At 43.0% G+C, this 22,215-nt stretch overlaps 1 protein-coding gene across 1 annotated transcript; it reads left to right on the top strand.

The window, feature by feature from the left end:
• The first annotated feature begins 1,108 nt into the window (after positions 1 to 1,108).
• Positions 1,109 to 9,985, top strand: LOC125517947 (nucleolin-like). The gene is made up of 11 exons (XM_048682907.1): positions 1,109 to 2,058; positions 2,612 to 2,973; positions 3,077 to 3,166; positions 4,417 to 4,653; positions 5,718 to 5,924; positions 6,016 to 6,331; positions 6,400 to 6,578; positions 6,679 to 6,767; positions 6,859 to 6,908; positions 8,806 to 8,858; positions 9,744 to 9,985. Exons 1-11 carry the CDS (start codon positions 1,194 to 1,196, stop codon positions 9,840 to 9,842), a joined length of 2,547 nt encoding a protein of 848 aa, XP_048538864.1. The 5' UTR covers positions 1,109 to 1,193; the 3' UTR covers positions 9,843 to 9,985.
• The last annotated feature ends 12,230 nt before the right edge of the window (positions 9,986 to 22,215 follow it).

The raw sequence follows: 22,215 nt of genomic DNA, 5'->3' as shown, positions 1-22,215 counted from the left end.
ATATAAAAAAGAATTAAATTGTGGAATAAAAAAATATTAAACGATGTAAAACAATTGTTAGCTTAATTCAAAAAAATGTTGATAGCATATTAAAAAAATGTTTGTGAAATTTTAAAATGTTCATGTGTTTTAAAAAAGTACTATATGACATTATAAAAATATCAATCATATATTTTATTTTTTAAATATATATAAAATAAATAATTTAAATGTATACGAAAAATGTTGATAGCATACAAAAAAATGTTTGTGACATTTTCAAATTATTGACGCATTTCAAAAATTGTATGTGACATTATAAAAGAAATGTTAATCATGTATTTAGAAAATATTAAACGTATGAAAAATATATGTTTCAGATGTATATGAAGAATGTACAATGTTTATGAAAAAGGCAGGCATCCGACATGTATTTGAAACAAATTGTAATCGTTGTATTTGAAAATTCTAATCATGTATTAAATTAATAAATGTTCATACAAATATTCTTCATGTAAACAAAATATGTAGACATCAAAACATTTATTTCAAACTTTGTGAATTTTAAAAAATGTTTAACGTGTATAGTATAAGGGCGCGTTCGGCAGTCCACCAACTTCTTCAAATTCTAGAATCTGCAGAGCAACTGTTTGATGGCTCCAAGTATTTTAACTAGTGCTTCGGGAGCGGAGCCATGGAGCCGAGGGAAATCGAACGCGGCCCAAAAATAAATGTTTCACATGTACATAAAAAATGTACATAGAAAGGGATAACGACACAAACAACACATACCAAAAAATAAAAAGTCAATAAAAATGGTTCTAAAAATCATGAAAACTATAAATAAAAACACATAAAAAGAAAGAAAGAAAAAACCCAAAGAAAACCACTGAAAAATAAGGAGAAATGAAGAAAACCGAAGAAAAAGAAAGAAATAATAGAAAAAACTAGTGAAAACCGATTTTTTTTTACAGAAGCACATACCTGAGGCCCACTCCGTTTCGGGCCCCAGGGCAGCCGCCCCCCAGCCTCCGGGAGCCTCAGGTATGTGTACTTCTGGGCCCCGAAACGGAGTACGACCCAAGTTCAGTGACCGGTGATGTTTTTTTCCCCTTTCATGAAACTGATCGAATCAGACACATCTCCAATCTCCACCCTCGCCGTTGAACCACGACACCCGACCTCAACACAGCAAACCCTCGGCGACCTTCCTCATGCCTCCAGCCAAAGCCAAGAAACTCCGGCGGGCCGCGGCTGCGGCCGCCCCCCCAGAGAGCTCCCCGGCGCCCCCTCCGGCTGCGGCGGAGACACCTCCCGCGGCCGCCACCCCAGAGAGATCCCCGGCGCCCCCTCCGGCTGTGGCGGAGACCCCTCCGGCGGCCGCCACCCCAGAGAGATCCCCGGCGCCCCCTCCGGCTGTGCCGGAGACCACTCCCGCTGCCGCCCCGCCAGAGACCTCTCCGGCGCCCGCTCCGGTTGTGGCGGCGACCCCTCCCGAGTCGTCGGAGGCTAGTGTTACGGTTGCGGAGGATGGTGGCGGGAAGGACAAGATGGCGGTGGAGGATCTCGGTGAGGTGGAGCGTGAGGAGGCCACCGGGGCGGAGTCCGTAGAGGAGGAACTCGACGAGGAGGAGCCCGAGGAGGAGGAGCCGGAGGAGGTGGAGGAGTCGGAGGAGGTGGAGGAGGTGGAGGAGTCGGAGGAGGAGGAGGAGGAGGAGGACCCTGATGGGGAGGATGATCCCGAGGAAGCGGAGGAGGATGCTGAGGACGTGGAGGAGGATCCTGAGGACCCAGAGGAGGAAGCCGACGCAGTCGAGGATGATGAGGAGGATACGGTGCTGGCGGCTGGGTCGGAGAAGACGGTGACTGTGGAGGGCGGTGCTGAGGAGGAAGCGATGGTGACCATATCCAAGGAGGGCGGCGGTGAAGTTACGGGGTTAGAGTCTGCCGTGGTAGAGGAGCCCGAGGAGGCTGCTAATGTGGATGAGGGACAAGAAGAGGCAGAAGAGGAGGAAGCTGAAGAGGATGCAATGGAAGAGGATGCTACAGAGGTCCCGGGAGATGGCGCCACCCCAGATGGTAAGTAGGGCTGCCTATTCTTTTTCATGGTAATAATAATCTTGTTTTTGACTGGACTTGTTTAGATGTTATCGCTTACAGTTGAAGTCATTAGGTTGAGGGTGGAGGAACGAGATATTGATCAATGTTGCATGGAAAATTGAGATTTTGTACCCTCACTTGCTTATTGGTGAGCACTTATGTGTCAAAATGGACCGAAGACATGGAACTGACAATTAGCCGATTCATATATGCCCAATTTTGTCGGTTTCTTATATGAAGCGAGGTTGCCCATAGAGACTGAGTGCCATCTCATTAAACATGCCCCCTCATGGTTGGAATGTTCAGTAGTTTATTTGTCTATTGGCATCAAATATTAAAATCTATTTGTGAGGAATACTGCGGAGTATTTTTGTCATATAATGCACATTCTTATGCTGAACATTATGCATGGCACTGTTTCCTGTCCGATCAAAAATGCGAATTGCATGCAAAACTCATGTTTCTCGTGCCCTATACTATCTCCAATTAGTCGGTGGTTTTAATGTGGTCATCTTTTCCATGTATACTCCAGACATGAATGAACTATCTGAAGAAGAACATGAAGAATCTGGGCATGAAGGTACACATGGGAATAACGACGAGGGTGGTGTTGCCTGCCAGTTGAGTGTCCATTCTGAGGCGCAGAATGGTCAACTTGACTCCTCATTGCCTACACTAGGTTCAGTTTCAGTGGGCAATACTAAAGACTTGCAAGTATTTCTTCATGGATTGCCTAAGGATTGTGCTGAGAAAGACATTACAGAGGTCTTTTCTCAATTCGGAGAGATTGAATCTATTAAAACAATTAGAAAAAAGAACAGCATTGCATTCGTTCGTTATATGAGCACTGAAGCTGCAAAGAAGGCTCTTGCCGAATTTAAGGAGGGAGCTGAGGTTTTGACGCAATAAACCCTTCTGTCCTTCAAATGGTTTTCTTTGAATATGTCTTAGTTTGTTGAATAAGGCCATTATTTTCCTTGCATATTATTTTTCTCAGGTGACAGGGGGAAGGGTTAAAGTATCAGCTTCTAGAGGTGATAATACCCTTTACCTTAGCAACATCTGCAAAAGCTGGACAAAAGAGCAGGTAAGATATAACAAGCTTTTTCTGATCCTGATGTTTAGAAAATCCATACATATACTCTTTCAAGAGTGCTATAGTCTGAACTGTATGTTGAATATTAGAATATTTCCATATCAATAGGAACTTATTGAGGCTGTTTGGCTCTTTGGAAGATATTGAATTAAAAAAAAACTAATCTTTATATGTGTATGAAAGGCTTTTTGTTTGGTGCACTGTTTCTGTTTTTTAGTAGAACGACTAGTCGTAACTGAAAGTCGACTCAACATGTCGACTCGAATAATCGACTAGTTGCGACTAGTCCAAGTTTTTGAGTCGAATGACTAAAAGCTAGCCCCGCCTGTCATATTTTTTTTCTATTTGCTCGCCCAATCCCCCCGTGAAACCTAGATCGAGACTAGTTTTCCCCTGATCGAAACCTACCCTGCGACCCTCTCCCTTGCCCCTTGGCCGACTCTGCTGCCCCACAATCCTGCCGGCCGGCGCCACCGCAAGCTGGTTGCTGCTCCTCCCCTGTACCTATTACTTAACTCATGTCGACTAGTCGACCATGAGTATAGACTAGTCACGACTAGTCAAGAGTCGTACCACAGAATGACTCGAAAACAGTGGTTTGGCGCCATCATGCCGTAACTGAAATGATGCTGATCTTTCTAATAGAATAGGATTATGGTATAAAGTTAACATTTTGGATACAAAGATGTGTTCATTCACTTAGTTTATAAGATATGAGATGAGGCCTGATCTACCTGTACAATTCCACAAACCACTAATTGAAGTTTTTCTGTTTTATAACCAAATAGTGTTGATAATGGGTGTCAGGGGTACTTCAAGTACCACAAACTACTAATGGAATGTTTTTATGTTTTATGTCTTATTCAAACAAATTAATATAGCAAGAGTCATGGACCTCATGGAAGCGTACAGTGAAAACTGCATATGTTACAAGCACTAATGTGTGGAAAGTTTCTAATTAATAGGAACTAGGTTGTCTAGCCTCATTTGTGATTTTTTTTGCCATCAAAGGTATTATATTTTATATGAATAATTTCTTTGTGAATTATGTATATATTCAAGGACTGACAGAGTTGATCCTCTATGCAAACGGAATGGTTGCATACATCATGATTCATTCTTGTTTATCTTGTTGTATTGGTATAATAGAAAACAAATTTCCACCAGCTTCCAATTGTTTCTCAAGATGCGACAACTTCTGCTTCATTTAGTTTAATTGTTTTCTCAACTTTAATTTGTAGGTGCGGACTTCCTTGAGAAGTATCGGAATCGATGGATTTGATATGAGTTTACCCGTTGATCCTGAAACTGGAGGACAAAACCGAGGGATTACTTTTCTCAAATTTGCTTCGCCTGACAACGCCAAAGCTGCATCTCAGCTGCTACAGCAACCAGATGCATTGATTACCATTGTTAAAAGTGTGAAGGAATCTGCTCAAATCCCTACAGAATCAAGCCTGGAGCTTGCTATGCTGCAGGTAAAGCAGCTATTGCCAGTTTAGTATGTTCTAAGATATTAAGATGTCTTGCATAATTGTGAGTTGATTCATTGCTAATTCATCAATTTTGGCTGTTAAGAGTTATTTGAACAACTTAATGAACTTATCTTTTGAATGCTGTCTCGAGTCAGAAATAGCAGTTCCTAATACCAGCTAGGTTTGTTTGGTGAAACTTTTGGAGCATGAACACATATTTAGGTTGCACGTTTTTGAAGACTGAACTATGTTAAACCATAGAAAACATCAACTATAACCAAATAGACCAACAACCTACAGAAGGTTAGTTGGCTGTATATATATATATTTTTATACTTAAACTTCAACCTTGGGACTTCTGCTCTTTCGCTTGGTCTTGGTTGTTTTGGATCGAGTTGTCAGGATTGTGATTCATCCTACACGTACCGGCCCAATTTGCCTATTCTCATCCGTTCATAGACAATCCATTTTGTTCCTTCCTGCTGCCATGAGCCCACAACCTCCTTACCCTTAAATCAGCCTTGCAAGGTCTTGTAGCACAAGAGAAACCTTGCACAAATGCCTCACTCAGATGTTGAAGGGGTATGATCATGCACATCAGGAGTTAAGGTTGCTGAATTGAGTTATTGAGGTCTCTCTTTTCCCAGTGCTCAGTTGGTGGTGATAGGACCGTAGGAGTTAAGCCCACCAATTTTAACACTCCATGTCTGGTACCATTGGAAGTTCTGCATTGACTTTGGTCTCATGCCCATGTCTGCGGCCCCATATGTGCCTCTGTGCACCTGATATGGTGCTGCATCAATCCTGGTAACTGGGTGTTGGCCTGTTTTAGGGAATACAGAACTAGGCTCGACCGTTGTTAAAGAACCAGAAGTTGCCCAGCAGTTTATAGAATATTAAAGGTATCTTAAATCATTCCAAGCATCCCACAACCAAGTTCAGTACTATGTTTTGTATGCAAGTCTATACTTAAGCTAAACCGCATGTGCTTAATAGCCTTTAGTACTTTGCACCTGGAAATACTGTCATTGTTTTTGTTTCGTAATTTACCGTTACTTTGTCTGTAGGTTAAAACAGTATACCTCGAACATGTTCCTCTTTCTTGGGATAAGGGCAAAGTTAAAGAATGTTGCAAAGCATATGGGGTGATTCAGGATGTTCACATTTTAAAGAAGTCAAAAACGAAAACTTCTTTTGTTGAATTCTCATCCAGGAAGAGTGCATTAGCTTGTGTGGAAGGAATAAACAGTGCCAATATTGGTGGTGAAGTTAAGGTATCCTAAATCCTGCTTGTATTGGTTCTCATCTAAAACTGCTATAGTTCTTGCTAACTTGGCCAGACAACTGTTCTTTTTCTGTACCTAGCTGGCTGCAAGTCTTGCTCGACCACGTCGGGAAACACAACTGGACAAGAAGAGTGCTAAAGGTGGGGTCAAGGTCAATAGTGATGCAACTTCCAAAGACACCAACAATTCTATTAAGAAAAAGAACCAGAATAGGGAGGTCAGAGTGAAGAAGGATTCACCACATAAATTGCGAAAAGGTGATGTGAGCAAGCTGACCTCACATGTTGATGCGAAAGTACCACAATCATCCAACCCATCTAAAGGCAAACGGAAAGCTGGAAAGACTGAAAATACCGCTGTAAATGAAAGGGCACCGAAGAGAGCACGGAAGAATCGTATGTTCTCTGACAATTTGGTTTAAGTTTGTTAATGGGTACTATTTCTTATACATGTTATTGTGCAGGTGGTGTTCTGACAAAACCTTCCAACAGAACATCTCATGGTGGTCATGCTAGAGTTCCCTATGCAGGAGAATCTTCTGGAAACATTAAACGCCCTGTGGGACCTCAATATGTAACTGGCAACCAATCTTACCCCATTGCGGGCGCATCTTCCAGATCTAAACCAAATGCTCGTGACCTGGTATACATGAAAATTCTTGATCTTAATATTCACATTCTCATAATCTTATGTCATACGTGTTTCATGTATAAATTAGTATATACTGCCTCCATGCCTTTAGGAACCTCATGCTGGATACATCCCTCCTACAAATCGTGTTCGTGCACCTGCAAATCATGTTCCAGTCACCTATGTTTATGATCATCCGAGGTTTTGTTTCCAATCAACTTTCTGCTTACTTGGTACTGATGAGATCTTTGCCAAATATTTAAATTATCTGGGGTTTTCCATGGTTTTGCAGAAGCGCACCATCCACTATCCATCACATTGACGGTCTTCCTTATGCTAGAGGTACAATCTTGAAAATTGTTATTACATGTACATGTGCATATTTTAATAACTGTAATAACTGCACATAATGGACATTGTAATTTAATTGTGATATACTTTTAAGTATATCTTATAGACTGGAAGTTGTAGTTTTTGTTTATCTTGGAATAAGCGTATGTTTACCACGGTCAACTAGCCTGAATCCAGAAATTACCCACCAGTTGCAAAGGCACGTTGCAACTCTCGACGACCAAAACCGGTTTGATTACAGCCGAGGCTTGTTTCATAAGCGGTTTTCTGTCTGTAGGCCGCCGCATAGCCGTTGTTTCCATGTTGCTGGACACATCCCCAGTGGGTCCATATGACAACCCTCCACCTGTTAGATTTACCCTGTCTTTCTTAGGCACCAATAAGAATGTCGACTGCAGCTCCTGCTTGCCTCAGCCATCTATGATGCACCGATACTTTGTTAAGGCCACATATCTATAGCAATACATGTATGTGACACCCGGTAACTCTCCAACATGTAAATTGGCTAGCAGATTTAAATACTTCAATTCTCAACACAGACTGTCTAATACAGCCACAGCCCATTAAGCATGTACTGCATGAAAAAAAGTAGTACACCCTGGGAGGGAGGGAGGCTTGCTCTAGCGTTTGCTCTGGATGTGTGAACATAATTCTCATATCTCCAGAGTTGTAAAAATAAGGACAACGTTGCCTCTATCGGCAACGAGCTGCCGAGGCCTGTTGTACAGGTGTTGCATCTACCCTTGCTCTATTCTTCTTCCCATCACAGGCTTCTTATCTCATCCACTGTAGCCACGACTTCTATCCAATGGGTCTTCTGCACGAGGAGACGATGACGCCACCCCTCCTGCACTACAAAATGCCTGCCGGTATCTATGTCCACGGGTAATGTATCATATTCACAATAGGTGAAGGCGGCGCGCCTGGCTGGGTCCGATCAGTCCTAATCTCCATGGGGCTCGGTGCGACTGCCTCAATGCAATTGCCCTCAATCTGGAGCTGGAGGACTTGTTGGCCTCCCCCCCCCCCCCCCCCCCCCCCCCCCCCTTTCCCCTGGAAAGATGTCATCAGCGGCGCTGGCTGTAACCGAGCCCTTGGCCGTGGCTGAAGATCATTTAGCCCCACACTTGCTCAAGAGCCCACATAACCGAATAGCTAAATTTTATACATATGGTACTCAAAGTGGCGTTGTGTGATTCTGTGGGGGAAGAATAATTTCGGCGGTACATCAGAGAATCCTTGAACCTTTCCCCCCCATTACCTTAGGTCCATACTGCTGAGATAGCAGTAGTTAGAATACCTTGTTTTTCTTTTAAGGCATTCTACCTTTTTGCTTGGTCAGTCTTCAGCTGTTTTTTCTTTATTTTTTTAAATTGCATTACTCAAAAGCCAAAGGCCAGCTTACATAAGATCATTACAACGAGAAGCAAGATATAGACCATGACATGGCGGTCGTCTTTTTTGACTTTGGTCCCTAACACAAAAAGTCGAAAGGGTGAAACCCAAAACAATGTTTAAAATGGGTGAGTGGTAGACCACCTCGTTTCGGACACTATCGGAGAACATGTGCACTTTCAACGAGCAAAGGCCCAGCTGAGAGCAGTTCAAAATGTTTTTTGCCGAAAACCGGTGGTCAAATTAACCAACATTAGACTTGGGACAATGGTTTTTGTGTTGAATAGTAACCACAGTGGAGAACACCAACTCAGTCTTCAGCTATGAATTTGAGAACTTGATTAGAATTGAGTTGGATACATTTTAGGTGGTGCTATTGAATTGATTTTGTTTGAACTCTTACGTTAGGTTCATTGTTTATTGTATCCTAGTACTTGCTCTCAGTTAGGCAAAGATAGTTCAGTTTGTAATACATTTTTGTTGCATTTGACAGAAATAGCAGCTCCACCACCAGCCTATGGGTACACAAGCAATCCTCAATACCAGGTTTGTATACTTGTCCTACTCATTCACTGCAATGTCTTTGTATTTTCAGTCTGAAGTAGTATCAATGTACAGTATGCATACCCCACAAGAGCACAATGCTGGTTCTGTTCCGAAGTATTTGTGTCTGCTGCTAAAAGATACTGCATTTGTTGGAAAATTAAATTGATATAATTTGCCAAATACACTTTATTGTGTCAGTATAACTGTATTCATCCTGATGTCATAATTAAAGGTAGTTATTCATATATTGGGAATTTCTTTTAGAAACCAGATATGTCACTTCTTTCTGGGACCAACCATCTTAGAAATCGTTAAACCCACATCCAACTCAGTGGTTGACTTTTCACCCTACTTCAAGATTTCAAGCATCGTTTTAGTAGTGCATACTAGAGAAGTAAAAAAGTATATACCATGGAGTTACTTTCCATGATAAATCTTTATTATGTATCCTATATGACTAGATAGGTGATCCTGATCCCTACTAACATATTTCCCTCAACATGCATGGGAAAAGTCCACCTCAACATGCTACCATGTATGCGAAAAGACTCAGCCGTTTACATTTTATCACGCTAACTTGTATTAATTAAATATTTTACAACTCAACAATATACAATAACTCGTGTATTTTCAGTTTCATTGTCATATTATTGATCTAGATATGCATATACCGTGCAATCAAAACTCTGGAATATATTGCAACCAATTCTAGTATCTAGTATTAGTGGTGAAGCTGTTAGAAATTTGGTAGTATTACTATGTATGTTAGTTATAGAAGTGTCAGAATGGCCTTTTGAGAACGTGAGTAATGTTTGTAAACCTTCGTTTATCATCTTCCTGAAATCTGTGGTCGGTGGTCCGTAACCGAGCTATTTTGGTGCGCAGGATGGATATGCATACGCCTACCACCCCCCGCCTCATCCAAGTGGATCTTACCACTACCCAGGAACCGGCGCATATAGCCCTCGAAGGAGATACTACTGACTAAAATCCTAGTGCCAAGTCAATGCTTTCATCTCATGTAATACTACAAATACAGAACGTTTGCAGTTTTCAGGGACCCTCATGTTGTTTTGCTAGATGGCTGACGCTGGAAAGAAGTAAAGTTCAGTTTTGTCGGCGCTTTAGATCTTCGGTTTATATTTGAATGAAAGTGCATCATTAGGAGAATGGCGTTTTGGATCTCAGCCTCCATGGAGGCTGGATTTTTGAAAAATTCAAAATTAAAAAAAAATTGGTTTCAAAAAAATCTGATTTTTTTCTACAAGTAAACAAGGATGTGAGGCATATGTGTGTAAAATTTCATGATGAGATATGTTGAAACGCGATTTGTACAAAAAGACGAATTCATGGCATGGGAGGATGAATGGTATCATGTGTTAAAAAGCCTTAGATTTGTCTTTTTTTTTCTGCACAGCCCTCATTTCAATGTATTTCATCCTGAAAATTTACATTATGCTTTCATCTGTCTTTGTATTTTTCAAAACTTTTTAAAATGTAAAATGTATGATTTCATGAATTTTGAATTTTGTATTTTGAGGCCTCCACGGAGCTCGGCCTTTAAAAGCAATTTCTGCACCATTAGTCCATATGAACTTGGAGGGGACGAATGGTCCATAAGACTACAAAAGTTGTGGGCCTATCACCAAAAACTCGTTTACATTTTGGTCTAAGAATACATGACCAAACCTGATATGGTTTTTCTTTGAGCGGGTCTTCACGAAAGTCTGTCCTTATAAGAGCGTTTATATTTCTTTTACACAGGGAGTACATCTCCTTCAAGGCATCAAAGTACTCTTTATTGTAAGATGATCACCATATTATCTTTTACAATATCAACAATCTTTGCAGGTGGATCTTTTATCCACCCTACACACATGTTACTTGTAACTAGTTTCAGCATAATTAGTCTTTTTAGGAGCATGCTTAAAAATAATATGTGAGAAATCATTAGCAAGGTGATATATATCATCAAAAATTGCTACCGGTAGACAACCTCAATTCTTTATTGTCTCTATCACTTTGATGTTATCGGAGTTCACCTTTATGCGGTTACACCCGACTTAAGACCAAACCGTAAGGCCAGTGCCTCGACAATAAGCGCATCTCCGCACCAATCAATTTTCCCGTTTTCTACCGCGACGAATTTGCCATTCAAGTCTTTGATGACAACGTTATACGAGCCCTTGAGTAAGTTTGGGTCAAAAGCACCATCCACGTTTAGCTTCACATAGTTGCTCCTTGATCTTTCCAACCATGTCGCTTGATCGTTGCCTTTGCATCACTCGCCATAGTATAGTTAGCAACCAAAATTGTGATTGCCATTGCTATGAACTTAGGTTCATGGGCCTTTTCATTATGCACTAACTTTCTCCTCTCCCAAAATTAATACCAAGAACCAATAGCAATTGCTTTCATTGAATTTTCCAGATGGAGTACACTTCCTCCCAAGGCACTACATCGAGCACCACATGGCACATGCGCAAGCCAGCAAGTGCCTTGCATGCTTGCCTCCACACTGCGGATGAATGTCCTACCTGCGCAGAGTCCCCTGACATCGTAGGCCCAGGCATGTGTGCTTGATCATGTGGCCGCGTTTACCACACAACACACTCCCCGAATTGACTGTCAGGAGAGGAGGGGCCAAAAAGACGCGGCGAGTGTTGTGAAGGTCCCTGACTCGTCAAGTATTTCATTTTTTGGGGAACATAACATAGGGTATTTTTCCATGATTACGGAGTACAGTCGGTAGCGACAAGTCCAAAACAAGCAGGGTTGGTTAAGTTAGCACACAGTGTTATCCCCGCTACGGTGAAAGTTGTTTTTGACATCAACGGCAAAAGATAACTAAACAAATTGTAACCCTATTTCGTTCATGAATAAATTTTTGGAGGAGTAAACAACCCATCATTCATTGTTGATCTCAGCAATGTAATGGCCATAAGCAAACCTGGTCAAGGAGCCATCCTTGATTGCTGACAATGCAACAATGCAATCAGACTGGAGCAGCACAGACAAGAGCCCTTTAGGGTATCTGCTCGCAAGATCATACCAAAAGCCCACCTTAGCAGTCTTCTTGGAGAAAGAGCCATGCACAGACAAGGCAAACCATCCACCCGGCAGCACGACCATGGCCAGGCTCGGTGGCTTCGGAGCAGGCTACTTTAGGGGGCGTTCGATGAAACACCAGAGACTTCCCTGTAATGAACTCATCGACGCTGAGCTGATGAACTTAAGGAGAGAGTTGAGGTATCTGCTCAAGAAAAGACACGACGTCTCTGTCATGGGAGTAGATTTTGTTGAGTAAATTAGCAATTTTATGATAGTCCAGAAATAAATCATGAGCATGGCATTGACAGCTTTAAACTCATACAAAAATCTTACCATGTAAGCACGCCCTAGACATATAGCGGAAACATCTACATGAACAACTAGTGCGGCCAACACAGTAATAAACAAGAGTGGGATAAAAACATTATACCCTCTGGTCGGCCAAGTGATAGCCTCGGCGGCGGCAGTCTCCTCAGCAAACATCTTGGCTCCAGATTGCCGACTTCCCGAGTGGCACGTGCTGGTGCGCCCGCGCCTTGTCGGGCAGGCTGGCGTCGTTGGCGCCAAGAACACCGTCACTGTCGTCGGGTCTGCGCCTCCTTCGACAGCCTCCTCTAGCACCTTCAGCGCCCAACGCGTGTTGTACCCGCTGAGCTCATAGCACCACACCCGCCTAATCAGCAAAAATCCTATGTCACGCCTACACACACAACAAGCTAGTGCAGGTGCAACCGGCAAGGGGAAGAGGTACCTTGGATGTACTTACCCCGCAAAGTGGGCATCCATCGGGTAGTAGTACACCCGAGCCCCTGCCGTGGCCGCCTTGATGTCAGGCGGATTGTCGCTGTCTCTTCGGCGCCACGAATGAAGGACGACGGTGATGACACCACAGACTGGTTGACCTCCTTGTCTATCTCTCTGTCGCCACACGACGAGGAGAGAGGACGATGATGAAGCCGCCACGAATTGCATCCCTTCCTCAGGTGGCAAGCGCAACAGCAGCGAAGGATTAGGATGGGAGGTGGTGGCGGCAACCCTAGCCGGAGAAGACAAGAGAGAGGACGTTGGGTGTTGGGAGAAAGAATCGCAACCCAATCACCGCACTTGACTAAAACGCGTTTTTCTTCCCTTGCCAGCTCCTAGTGCCCACGTGGCTAGCGTGAGGAGGCACCCTTTGTACGACCCTTAATGGGGGTTAATATGACCAAGAACACATGCCAAGACATGTATGAAGCTACATACAGACACGGGTGTACAAATGTACACCCATTATTTTAGCAAAAGGTTATCTACATGGATCTAATTCACATATAACATCAATTGGATTTGTAGAAATCATAACCAAATTGTTAGCTAACAGACTACATAAGCTCATTCTCAGTATGGTCCAAAAAAATCAATATGGTTTTCTTAACCACAGATGTATCCAAGATTGCATGGCATGGTCATATGAGTATATCCACCAATGTCAACAAAGCAGAAAGGAATCCATTCTACTCAAGTTAGACTTTGAGAAAGCTTTTGACATGTTGAACCATAACACCATTATTGAGATTCTACAAGCTAAAGGTTTTGGTGAAAGATGGATCCATTGGATTAAAATGATATATGGCTCTGGCTTTTCTTCTGTTCTGCTTAATGGAGTTCCTAGTAAACAATTCCTTTACAACAATGGTGTGAGGCAAGGAGACCCACTGTCCCCACTGATTTTTGTGATTGCTGCTGATCTGCTACAGTCAATTTTTAATGGAGCCTGCAATGTTGCCATGATTGAGTCCCCACTCACTCACACCACTTGCCCAGATTACCCAATTATTCAATATGCAGATGATACCATTTTAGTGGCCAAGGCTAATCACAGACATATCCAGCACATCAAAAACCTCCTCTTACACTATGCCCAATACACTGGACTCAGGGTGAGCTATGCAAAGTCCACAATGATCTCAATCAATACACCTGCTGAGAAAATGAATGCTCTATCACATCTTCTAGGCTGCAAGATTGGTATATGTTGGGAAACGTAGTAATTTCAAAAAATTTCCTACGCACACGCAAGATCATGGTGATGCATAGCAACGAGAGGGGAGAGTGTTGTCTACGTACCCTCGTAGACCGACAACGGAAGCGTTATGACAACGCGGTTGATGTAGTCATACGTCTTCACGGCCCGACCGATCAAGCACCGAAACTACGGCACCTCCGAGTTTTAGCACACGTTCAGCTCGTTGACGATCCCCGGACTCCGATCCAGCAAAGTGTCGGGGAAGAGTTCCGTCAGCACGACGGCGTGGTGACGATCTTGATGTTCTACCGTCGCAGGGTTTCGCCTAAGCACCGCTACAATATTATCGAGGAGTATGTTGGAAGGGGGCACCGCACATGGCTAAGAAAACGATCACGAGGATCAACTTGTGTGTGTAGAGGTGCCCCCTGCCCCCGTATATAAAGGAGCAAAGGGGGGGGGTGCGGCCGGCCCTAGGAGGAGGCGCGCCGGAGGAGTCCTACTCCTACTGGGAGTAGGACCCCCCCTTTCCCTAGTTGGATTAGGACTTGGGGGGAAGGAGGAGAGGGAAGAAAGGAAAGGGGGGGGGGCGCCGCCCCCCCTCCTTGTCCAATTCAGACTTGGGGGGAGGGCGCGCGGCAGCCCCTAGGCCTCCTCTCCTCTTCCTCCACTAGGCCCATTAAGGCCCATTAGGTTACCGGGGGGAGGGTTCCGGTAACCTCCCGGTACTCCAGTAAAATGTCGTTTTCACCCGGAACACTTCCGATGTCCAAACATAGGCTTCCAATATATCAATCTTTATGTCTCGACCATTTCGAGACTCCTCGTCATGTCCGTGATCACATTCGGGACTCCGAACAAACTTCGGTACATCAAAATATATAAACTCATAATAAAACTGTCATCGTAACGTTAAGCGTGCGGACCCTACGGGTTCGAGAACAATGTAGACATGACCGAGACATTGAAGGAAATATGCCCTAGAGGCAATAATAAAGTTATTATTTATTTCCTTATAATCATGATAAATGTTTATTATTCATGCTAGAATTGTATTAACCGGAAACATAATACATGTGTGAATACGTAGACAAACAAAGTGTCACTAGTATGCCTCTACTTGACTAGCTCGTTAATCAAAAGATGGTTATGTTTCCTAACCATGAACAATGAGTTGTTATTTGATTAACGGGATCACATCATTGAGAGAATGATCTGATTGACATGACCCATTCCATTAGCTTAGCACCCGATCGTTTAGTATGTTGCTATTGCTTTCTTCATGACTTATACATGTTCCTATAACTATGAGATTATGCAACTCCCCGTTTACCGGAGGAACACTTTGGGTGCTACCAAACGTCACAACGTAACTGGGTGATTATAAAGGAGCATTACAGGTGTCTCCAAAGGTAGATGTTGGGTTGGCGTATTTCGAGATTAGGATTTGTCACTCCGATTGTCGGAGAGGTATCTCTGGGCCCTCTCGGTAATGCACATCACTTAAGCCTTGCAAGCATTGCAACTAAATGAGTTAGTTGCGGATGATGTATTACAGAACGAGTAAAGAGACTTGCCGGTAACGAGATTGAACTAGGTATGGAATACCGACGATCGAATCTCGGGCAAGTAACATACCGATGACAAAGGGAACAACGTATGTTGTTATGCGGTCTGACCGATAAAGATCTTCGTAGAATATGTAGGAGCCAATATGAGCATCCAGGTTCCGCTATTGGTTATTGACCGGAGACATGTGTCTCGGTCATGTCTACATGTTCTCGAACCCGTAGGGTCCGCACGCTAAAGGTTTCGATGACAGTTATATTATGAGTTTATGCATTTTTTATGTACCGAAGTTTGTTCGGAGTCCCGGATGTGATCACCGGACATGACGAGGAGTCTCGAAATGGTCGAGACATAAAGATTGATATATGGAAGCCTATGTTTGGATATCGGAAGTGTTCCGGGTGTGATCGGGATTTTACCGGAGTACCGGGGAGGTTACCGAACCCCTCGGGGAGCTAAATGGGCCCATGATGGGCCTAGTGGAAAAGAGAAAGAGGCAGCCCTTCAATGGGCCGCGCGCCCCTCCCCTCCCTTGGTCCGAATAGGACAAGGAGAGGGGGCCGGCCCTCTCTCTCTTTTCCCCCTCCGCGAATCTATTCCAAACTAGATTGGGGGGGGAATCCTACTCCCAGAGGGAGTAGGACTCTCCTGGCGCGCCCTCCTTGGTCCGGCCAGCCTCCCCCCTCTAGTCCTTTATATACGGAGGCAGGAGCACCCCAGAGACACACAAGTTGATCCACGTGATCTATTCCTTAGCCGTGTGCGGCACCCCCAGCCACCATAGTCCTCGATAATATTGTAGCGGTGCTTAGGCGAAGCCCTGCAGTAGTAGTGCATCAAGATCGTCACCACGCCGTCGTGCTGACGGAACTCTTCCCCGACACTTTGCTGGATCGGAGTCCGGGGATCGTCATCGAGCTGAACGTGTGCTAGAACTCGGAGGTGCCATAGTTTCGGTGCTTGATCGGTCGGATCGTGAAGACGTACGACTACATCAACCAAACGCTTCCGTTGTCGATCTACTAGGTATGTAGATCATACTCCCCCTCTCGTTGCTATGCATCACCATGATCTTGCGTGTGCGTAGGAATTTTTTTGAAATTACTACGAAACCCAACAGTGGCATCCGAGCCTAGGTTTTATATGTTGATGTTATATGCACGAGTAGAACACAAGTGAGTTGTGGGCGATATAAGTCATACTGCCTACCAGCATATCATACTTTGGTTCGGCGGTATTGTTGGATGAAGCGGCCCAGACCGACATTACGCGTACGCTTATGCGAGACCGGTTCTCCTGACGTGCTTTGCACAGAGGTGGCTTGTGGGTGACAGTTTCTCCAACTTTAATTGAACCAAGTGTGGCTACGCCCGGTCCTTGCGAAGGTTAAAATGGAGTCAAATTGACAAACTATCGTTGTGGTTTTGATGCGTAGGTGAGATTGGTTCTTACTTAAGCCCGTAGCAGCCACGTAAAACTTGCAACAACAAAGTAGAGGACGTCTAACTTGTTTTTGCAGGGCATGTTGTGATGTGATATGGTCAAGACATGATGCTGAATTTTATTGTATGAGATGATCATGTTTTGTAACCGAGTTATCGGCAACCGGCAGGAGCCATATGGTTGTCGCTTTATTGTATGCAATGCAATCGCGATGTAATGCTTTACTTTATCACTAAACGGTAGCGATAGTCGTAGAAGCACAAGATTGGCGAGACGACAACGATGCTACGATGGAGATCAAGGTGTCACACCGGTGACGATGGTGATCACGACGGTGCTTCGGAGATGGAGATCACAAGCACAAGATGATGATGGCCATATCATATCACTTATATTGATTGCATGTGATGTTTATCTTTTATGCATTTTATCTTGCTTTGATTGACGGTAGCATTATAAGATGATCTCTCACTAAATTATCAAGAAGTGTCCTCCCTGAGTATGCACCGTTGCGAAAGTTCTTCGTGCTGAGACACCATGTGATGATCGGGTGTGATAGGTTCTACGTTCAAATACAATGGGTGCAAAACAGTTGCACACGCGGAATACTCAGGTTATACTTGACGAGCCAAGCATATACAGATATGGCCTCGGAACACGGAGACCGAAAGGTCGAGCGTGAATCATATAGTAGATATGATCAACATAATGATGTTCACCAATGAAACTACTCCATCTCACGTGATGATCGGACATGGTTTAGTTGATTTGGATCACGTAATCACTTAGAGGATTAGAGGGATGTCTATCTAAGTGGGAGTTCTTTAAGTAAATTAACTGAACTTAAATTTATCATGAAACTTAGTACCTGATTAGTATCTTGCATGTTTATGTTTGATTGTAGATAGATGGCTCGTGCTGTTGTTTCGTTGAATTTTAATGCGTTCCTTGAGAAAGCAAAGTTGAAAGATGATGGTAGCAATTACACGGACTGGGTCCGTAACTTGAGGATTATCCTCATTGCTGCACAGAAGAATTACATCCTGGAAGCACCGCTGGGTGCCAGGCCTGCTGCAGGAGCTACGCCGGATGTTATGAACGTCTGGCAGAGCAAAGCTGATGACTACTCGATAGTTCTGTGTGCCATGCTTTACGGCTTAGAATCAGGACTTCAACGACGTTTTGAACGTCATGGAGCATATGAGATGTTCCAGGAGTTGAAGTTAATATTTCAAGCAAATGCCCGGATTGAGAGATATGAAGTCTCCAATAAGTTCTATAGCTGCAAGATGGAGGAGAACAGTTCTGTTAGTGAGCATATACTCAAAATGTCTGGGTATAATAATCACTTGATTCAATTGGGAGTTAATCTTCCAGATGATTGCATCATTGACAGAATTCTCCAATCACTGCCACCAAGCTACAAGAGCTTCGTGATGAACTATAATATGCAAGGGATGAATAAGACTATTCCCGAGCTCTTCGCGATGCTGAAAGCTGCGGAGGTAGAAATCAAGAAGGAGCATCAAGTGTTGATGGTCAACAATACCACTAGTTTCAAGAAAAAGGGCAAAGGAAAGAAGAAAGGGAACTTCAAAAAGAACGGCAAGCAAGTTGCTACTCAAGAGAAGAAACCCAAACCTGGACCTAAGCCTGAAACTGAGTGCTTCTATTGCAAGCAGACTGGTCACTGGAAGCGGAACTGCCCCAAGTATTTGGCGGATAAGAAGGATGGCAAGGTGAACAAAGGTATATGTGATATACATGTTATTGATGTGTACCTTACCAATGCTCGCAGTAGCACCTGGGTATTTGATATTGGTTCTGTTGCTAATATTTGCAACTCGAAACAGGGACTACGGATTAAGCGAAGATTGGCTAAGGACGAGGTGACGATGCGCGTGGGAAACGGTTCCAAAGTCGATGTGATCGCAGTCGGCACGCTACCTCTACATCTACCTTCGGGATTAATATTAGACCTAAATAATTGTTATTTGGTGCCAGCGTTAAGCATGAACATTATATCTGGGTCTTGTTTGATGCGAGACGGTTATTCATTTAAATCAGAGAATAATGGTTGTTCTATTTATATGAGTAATATCTTTTATGGTCATGCACCCTTGAAGAGTGGTCTATTCTTGTTGAATCTCGATAGTAGTAACACACATATTCATAATGTTGAAGCCAAAAGATGTAGTGTTGATAATGAGAGTGCAACTTATTTGTTGCACTGCCGTTTAGGTCATATCGGTGTAAAGCGCATGAAGAAACTCCATACTGATGGACTTTTGGAACCACTTGATTATGAATCACTTGGTACTTGCGAACCGTGCCTCATGGGCAAGATGACTAAAACGCCGTTCTCCGGTACTATGGAGAGAGCAATAGATTTGTTGGAAATCATACATACAGATGTATGTGGTCCGATGAATATTGAGGCTCGTGGCGGATATCGTTATTTTCTCACCTTCACAGATGATTTAAGCAGATATGGGTATATCTACTTAATGAAACATAAGTCTGAAACATTTGAAAAGTTCAAGGAATTTCAGAGTGAAGTTGAAAATCATCGTAACAAGAAAATAAAGTTTCTACGATCTGATCGTGGAGGAGAATATTTGAGTTACGAGTTTGGTGTACATTTGAAAAATTGTGGAATAGTTTCGCAACTCACGCCACCCGGAACACCTCAGCGTAATGGTGTGTCCGAACGTCGTAATCGTACTTTACTGGATATGGTGCGATCTATGATGTCTCTTACTGATTTACCGCTATCTTTTTGGGGATACGCTCTAGAGACGGCCGCATTCACGTTAAATAGGGCACCATCAAAATCCGTTGAGACGACGCCTTATGAACTGTGGTTTGGCAAGAAACCAAAGTTGTCATTTCTGAAAGTTTGGGGCTGTGATGCTTATGTGAAAAAGCTTCAACCTGATAAGCTCGAACCCAAATCGGAGAAATGTGTCTTCATAGGATATCCAAAGGAAACTATTGGATACACCTTCTATCACAGATCCGAAGGCAAGACTTTTGTTGCTAAATTCGGAAACTTTCTGGAGAAGGAGTTTCTCTCGAAAGAAGTGAGTGGGAGGAAAGTAGAACTTGATGAGGTAACTGTACCTGCTCCCTTATTGGAAAGTAGTACATCACAGAAAACTGTTTCTATGACACCTACACCAGTTAGTGAGGAAGCTAATGATGATGATCATGAAACTTCAGAACAAGATACTACTGAACCTCGTAGATCAACCAGAGTAAGATCCGCACCAGAGTGGTACGGTAATCCCGTTCTGGAAGTCATGCTACTAGATCATGATGAACCTACGAACTATGAAGAAGCAATGGTGAGCCCAGATTCCGCAAAGTGGCTTGAAGCCATGAAATCTGAGATGGGATCCATGTATGAGAACAAAGTATGGACTTTGGTTGACTTGCCCGATGATCGACAAGCAATTGAGAATAAATGGATCTTCAAGAAGAAGACTAACGCTGACGGTAATATTACTGTCTACAAAGCTCGACTTGTCGCAAAAGGTTTTCGGCAAGTTCAAGGGATTGACTACGATGAGACCTTCTCACCCGTAGCGATGCTTAAGTCTGTCCGAATCATGTTAGCAATTGCCGCATTTTATGATTATGAAATTTGGCAGATGGATGTCAAAACTGCATTCCTGAATGGATTTCTGGAAGAAGAGTTGTATATGATGCAACCAGAAGGTTTTGTCGATCCAAAGGGAGCTAACAAAGTGTGCAAGCTCCAGCGATCCATTTATGGACTGGTGCAAGCCTCTCGGAGTTGGAATAAACGCTTTGATAGTGTGATCAAAGCATTTGGTTTTATACAGACTTTTGGAGAAGCCTGTATTTACAAGAAAGTGAGTGGGAGCTCTGTAGCATTTCTGATATTATATGTAGATGACATATTACCAATTGGAAATGATATAGAATCTCTGGATAGCATAAAGGTTTACTTGAATAAGATTTTTTCAATGAAAGACCTCGGTGAAGCTGCTTACATATTAGGCATTAAGATCTATAGAGATAGATCAAAACGCTTAATTGGACTTTCGCAAACCACATACCTTGACAAAATTTTGAAGAAGTTCAAAATGGATCAAGCAAAGAAAGGGTTCTTGCCTGTGTTACAAGGTGTGAAGTTGAGTAAGACTCAATGCCCGACCACTGCAGAAGATAGAGAGAATATGAAAGATGTTCCCTATGCATCAGCCATAGGATCTATCATGTATGCAATGCTATGTACCAGACCTGATGTGTGTCTTGCTATAAGTCTAGCAGGGAGGTACCAAAGTAATCCAGGAGTGGATCACTGGACAGCGGTCAAGAACATCCTGAAATACCTGAAAAGGACTAAGGATATGTTTCTCATATATGGAGGTGACAAAGAGCTCATCGTAAAAGGTTACGTTGATGCAAACTTTGACACTGATCCGGACGATTCTAAATCGCAAACCGGATACGTGTTTACATTAAACGGTGGAGCTGTCAGTTGGTGCAGTTCTAAACAAAGCGTTGTAGCGGGATCTACATGTGAAGCGGAGTACATAGCTGCTTCGGAAGCAGCAAATGAAGGAGTCTGGATGAAGGAGTTCATATCCGATCTAGGTGTCATACCTAGTGCATCGGGTCCAATGAAAATCTTTTGTGACAATACTGGTGCAATTGCCTTGGCAAAGGAATCCAGATTTCACAAGAGAACTAAGCACATCAAGAGACGCTTCAATTCCATCCGGGATCTAGTCCAGGTGGGAGACATAGAGATTTGCAAGATACATACGGATCTGAATGTAGCAGACCCGTTGACTAAGCCTCTTCCACGAGCAAAACATGATCAGCACCAAGGCTCCATGGGTGTTAGAATCATTACTGTGTAATCTAGATTATTGACTCTAGTGCAAGTGGGAGACTGAAGGAAATATGCCCTAGAGGCAATAATAAAGTTATTATTTTATTTCCTTATATCATGATAAATGTTTATTATTCATGCTAGAATTGTATTAACCGGAAACATAATACATGTGTGAATACATAGACAAACAAAGTGTCACTAGTATGCCTCTACTTGACTAGCTCGTTAATCAAAAGATGGTTATGTTTCCTAACCATGAACAATGAGTTGTTATTTGATTAACGGGATCACATCATTAAGAGAATGATCTGATTGACATGACCCATTCCATTAGCTTAGCACCCGATCGTTTAGTATGTTGTTATTGCTTTCTTCATGACTTATACATGTTCCTATAACTATGAGATTATGCAACTCCC

Source organism: Triticum urartu, chromosome 7 (assembly GCF_003073215.2).
Source record: "Triticum urartu cultivar G1812 chromosome 7, Tu2.1, whole genome shotgun sequence".
Lineage (NCBI taxonomy): Eukaryota > Viridiplantae > Streptophyta > Magnoliopsida > Poales > Poaceae > Triticum > Triticum urartu.
This window is presented reverse-complemented; position numbering and strand designations above follow the sequence as displayed.

What these genes read in the sequence shown, in the direction of transcription:
- LOC125517947 (XM_048682907.1), top strand. Translation starts at nt 1,194, where the DNA reads ATGCCTCCAGCCAAAGCCAAGAAACTCCGGCGGGCCGCGGCTGCGGCC. An exon ending in AAAGCTGGACAAAAGAGCAG is followed by an intron (nt 3,167 to 4,416) that starts GTAAGATATAAC and finishes TTTAATTTGTAG; the next exon opens with GTGCGGACTTCCTTGAGAAG. An exon ending in GAAGAGAGCACGGAAGAATC is followed by an intron (nt 6,332 to 6,399) that starts GTATGTTCTCTG and finishes GTTATTGTGCAG; the next exon opens with GTGGTGTTCTGACAAAACCT.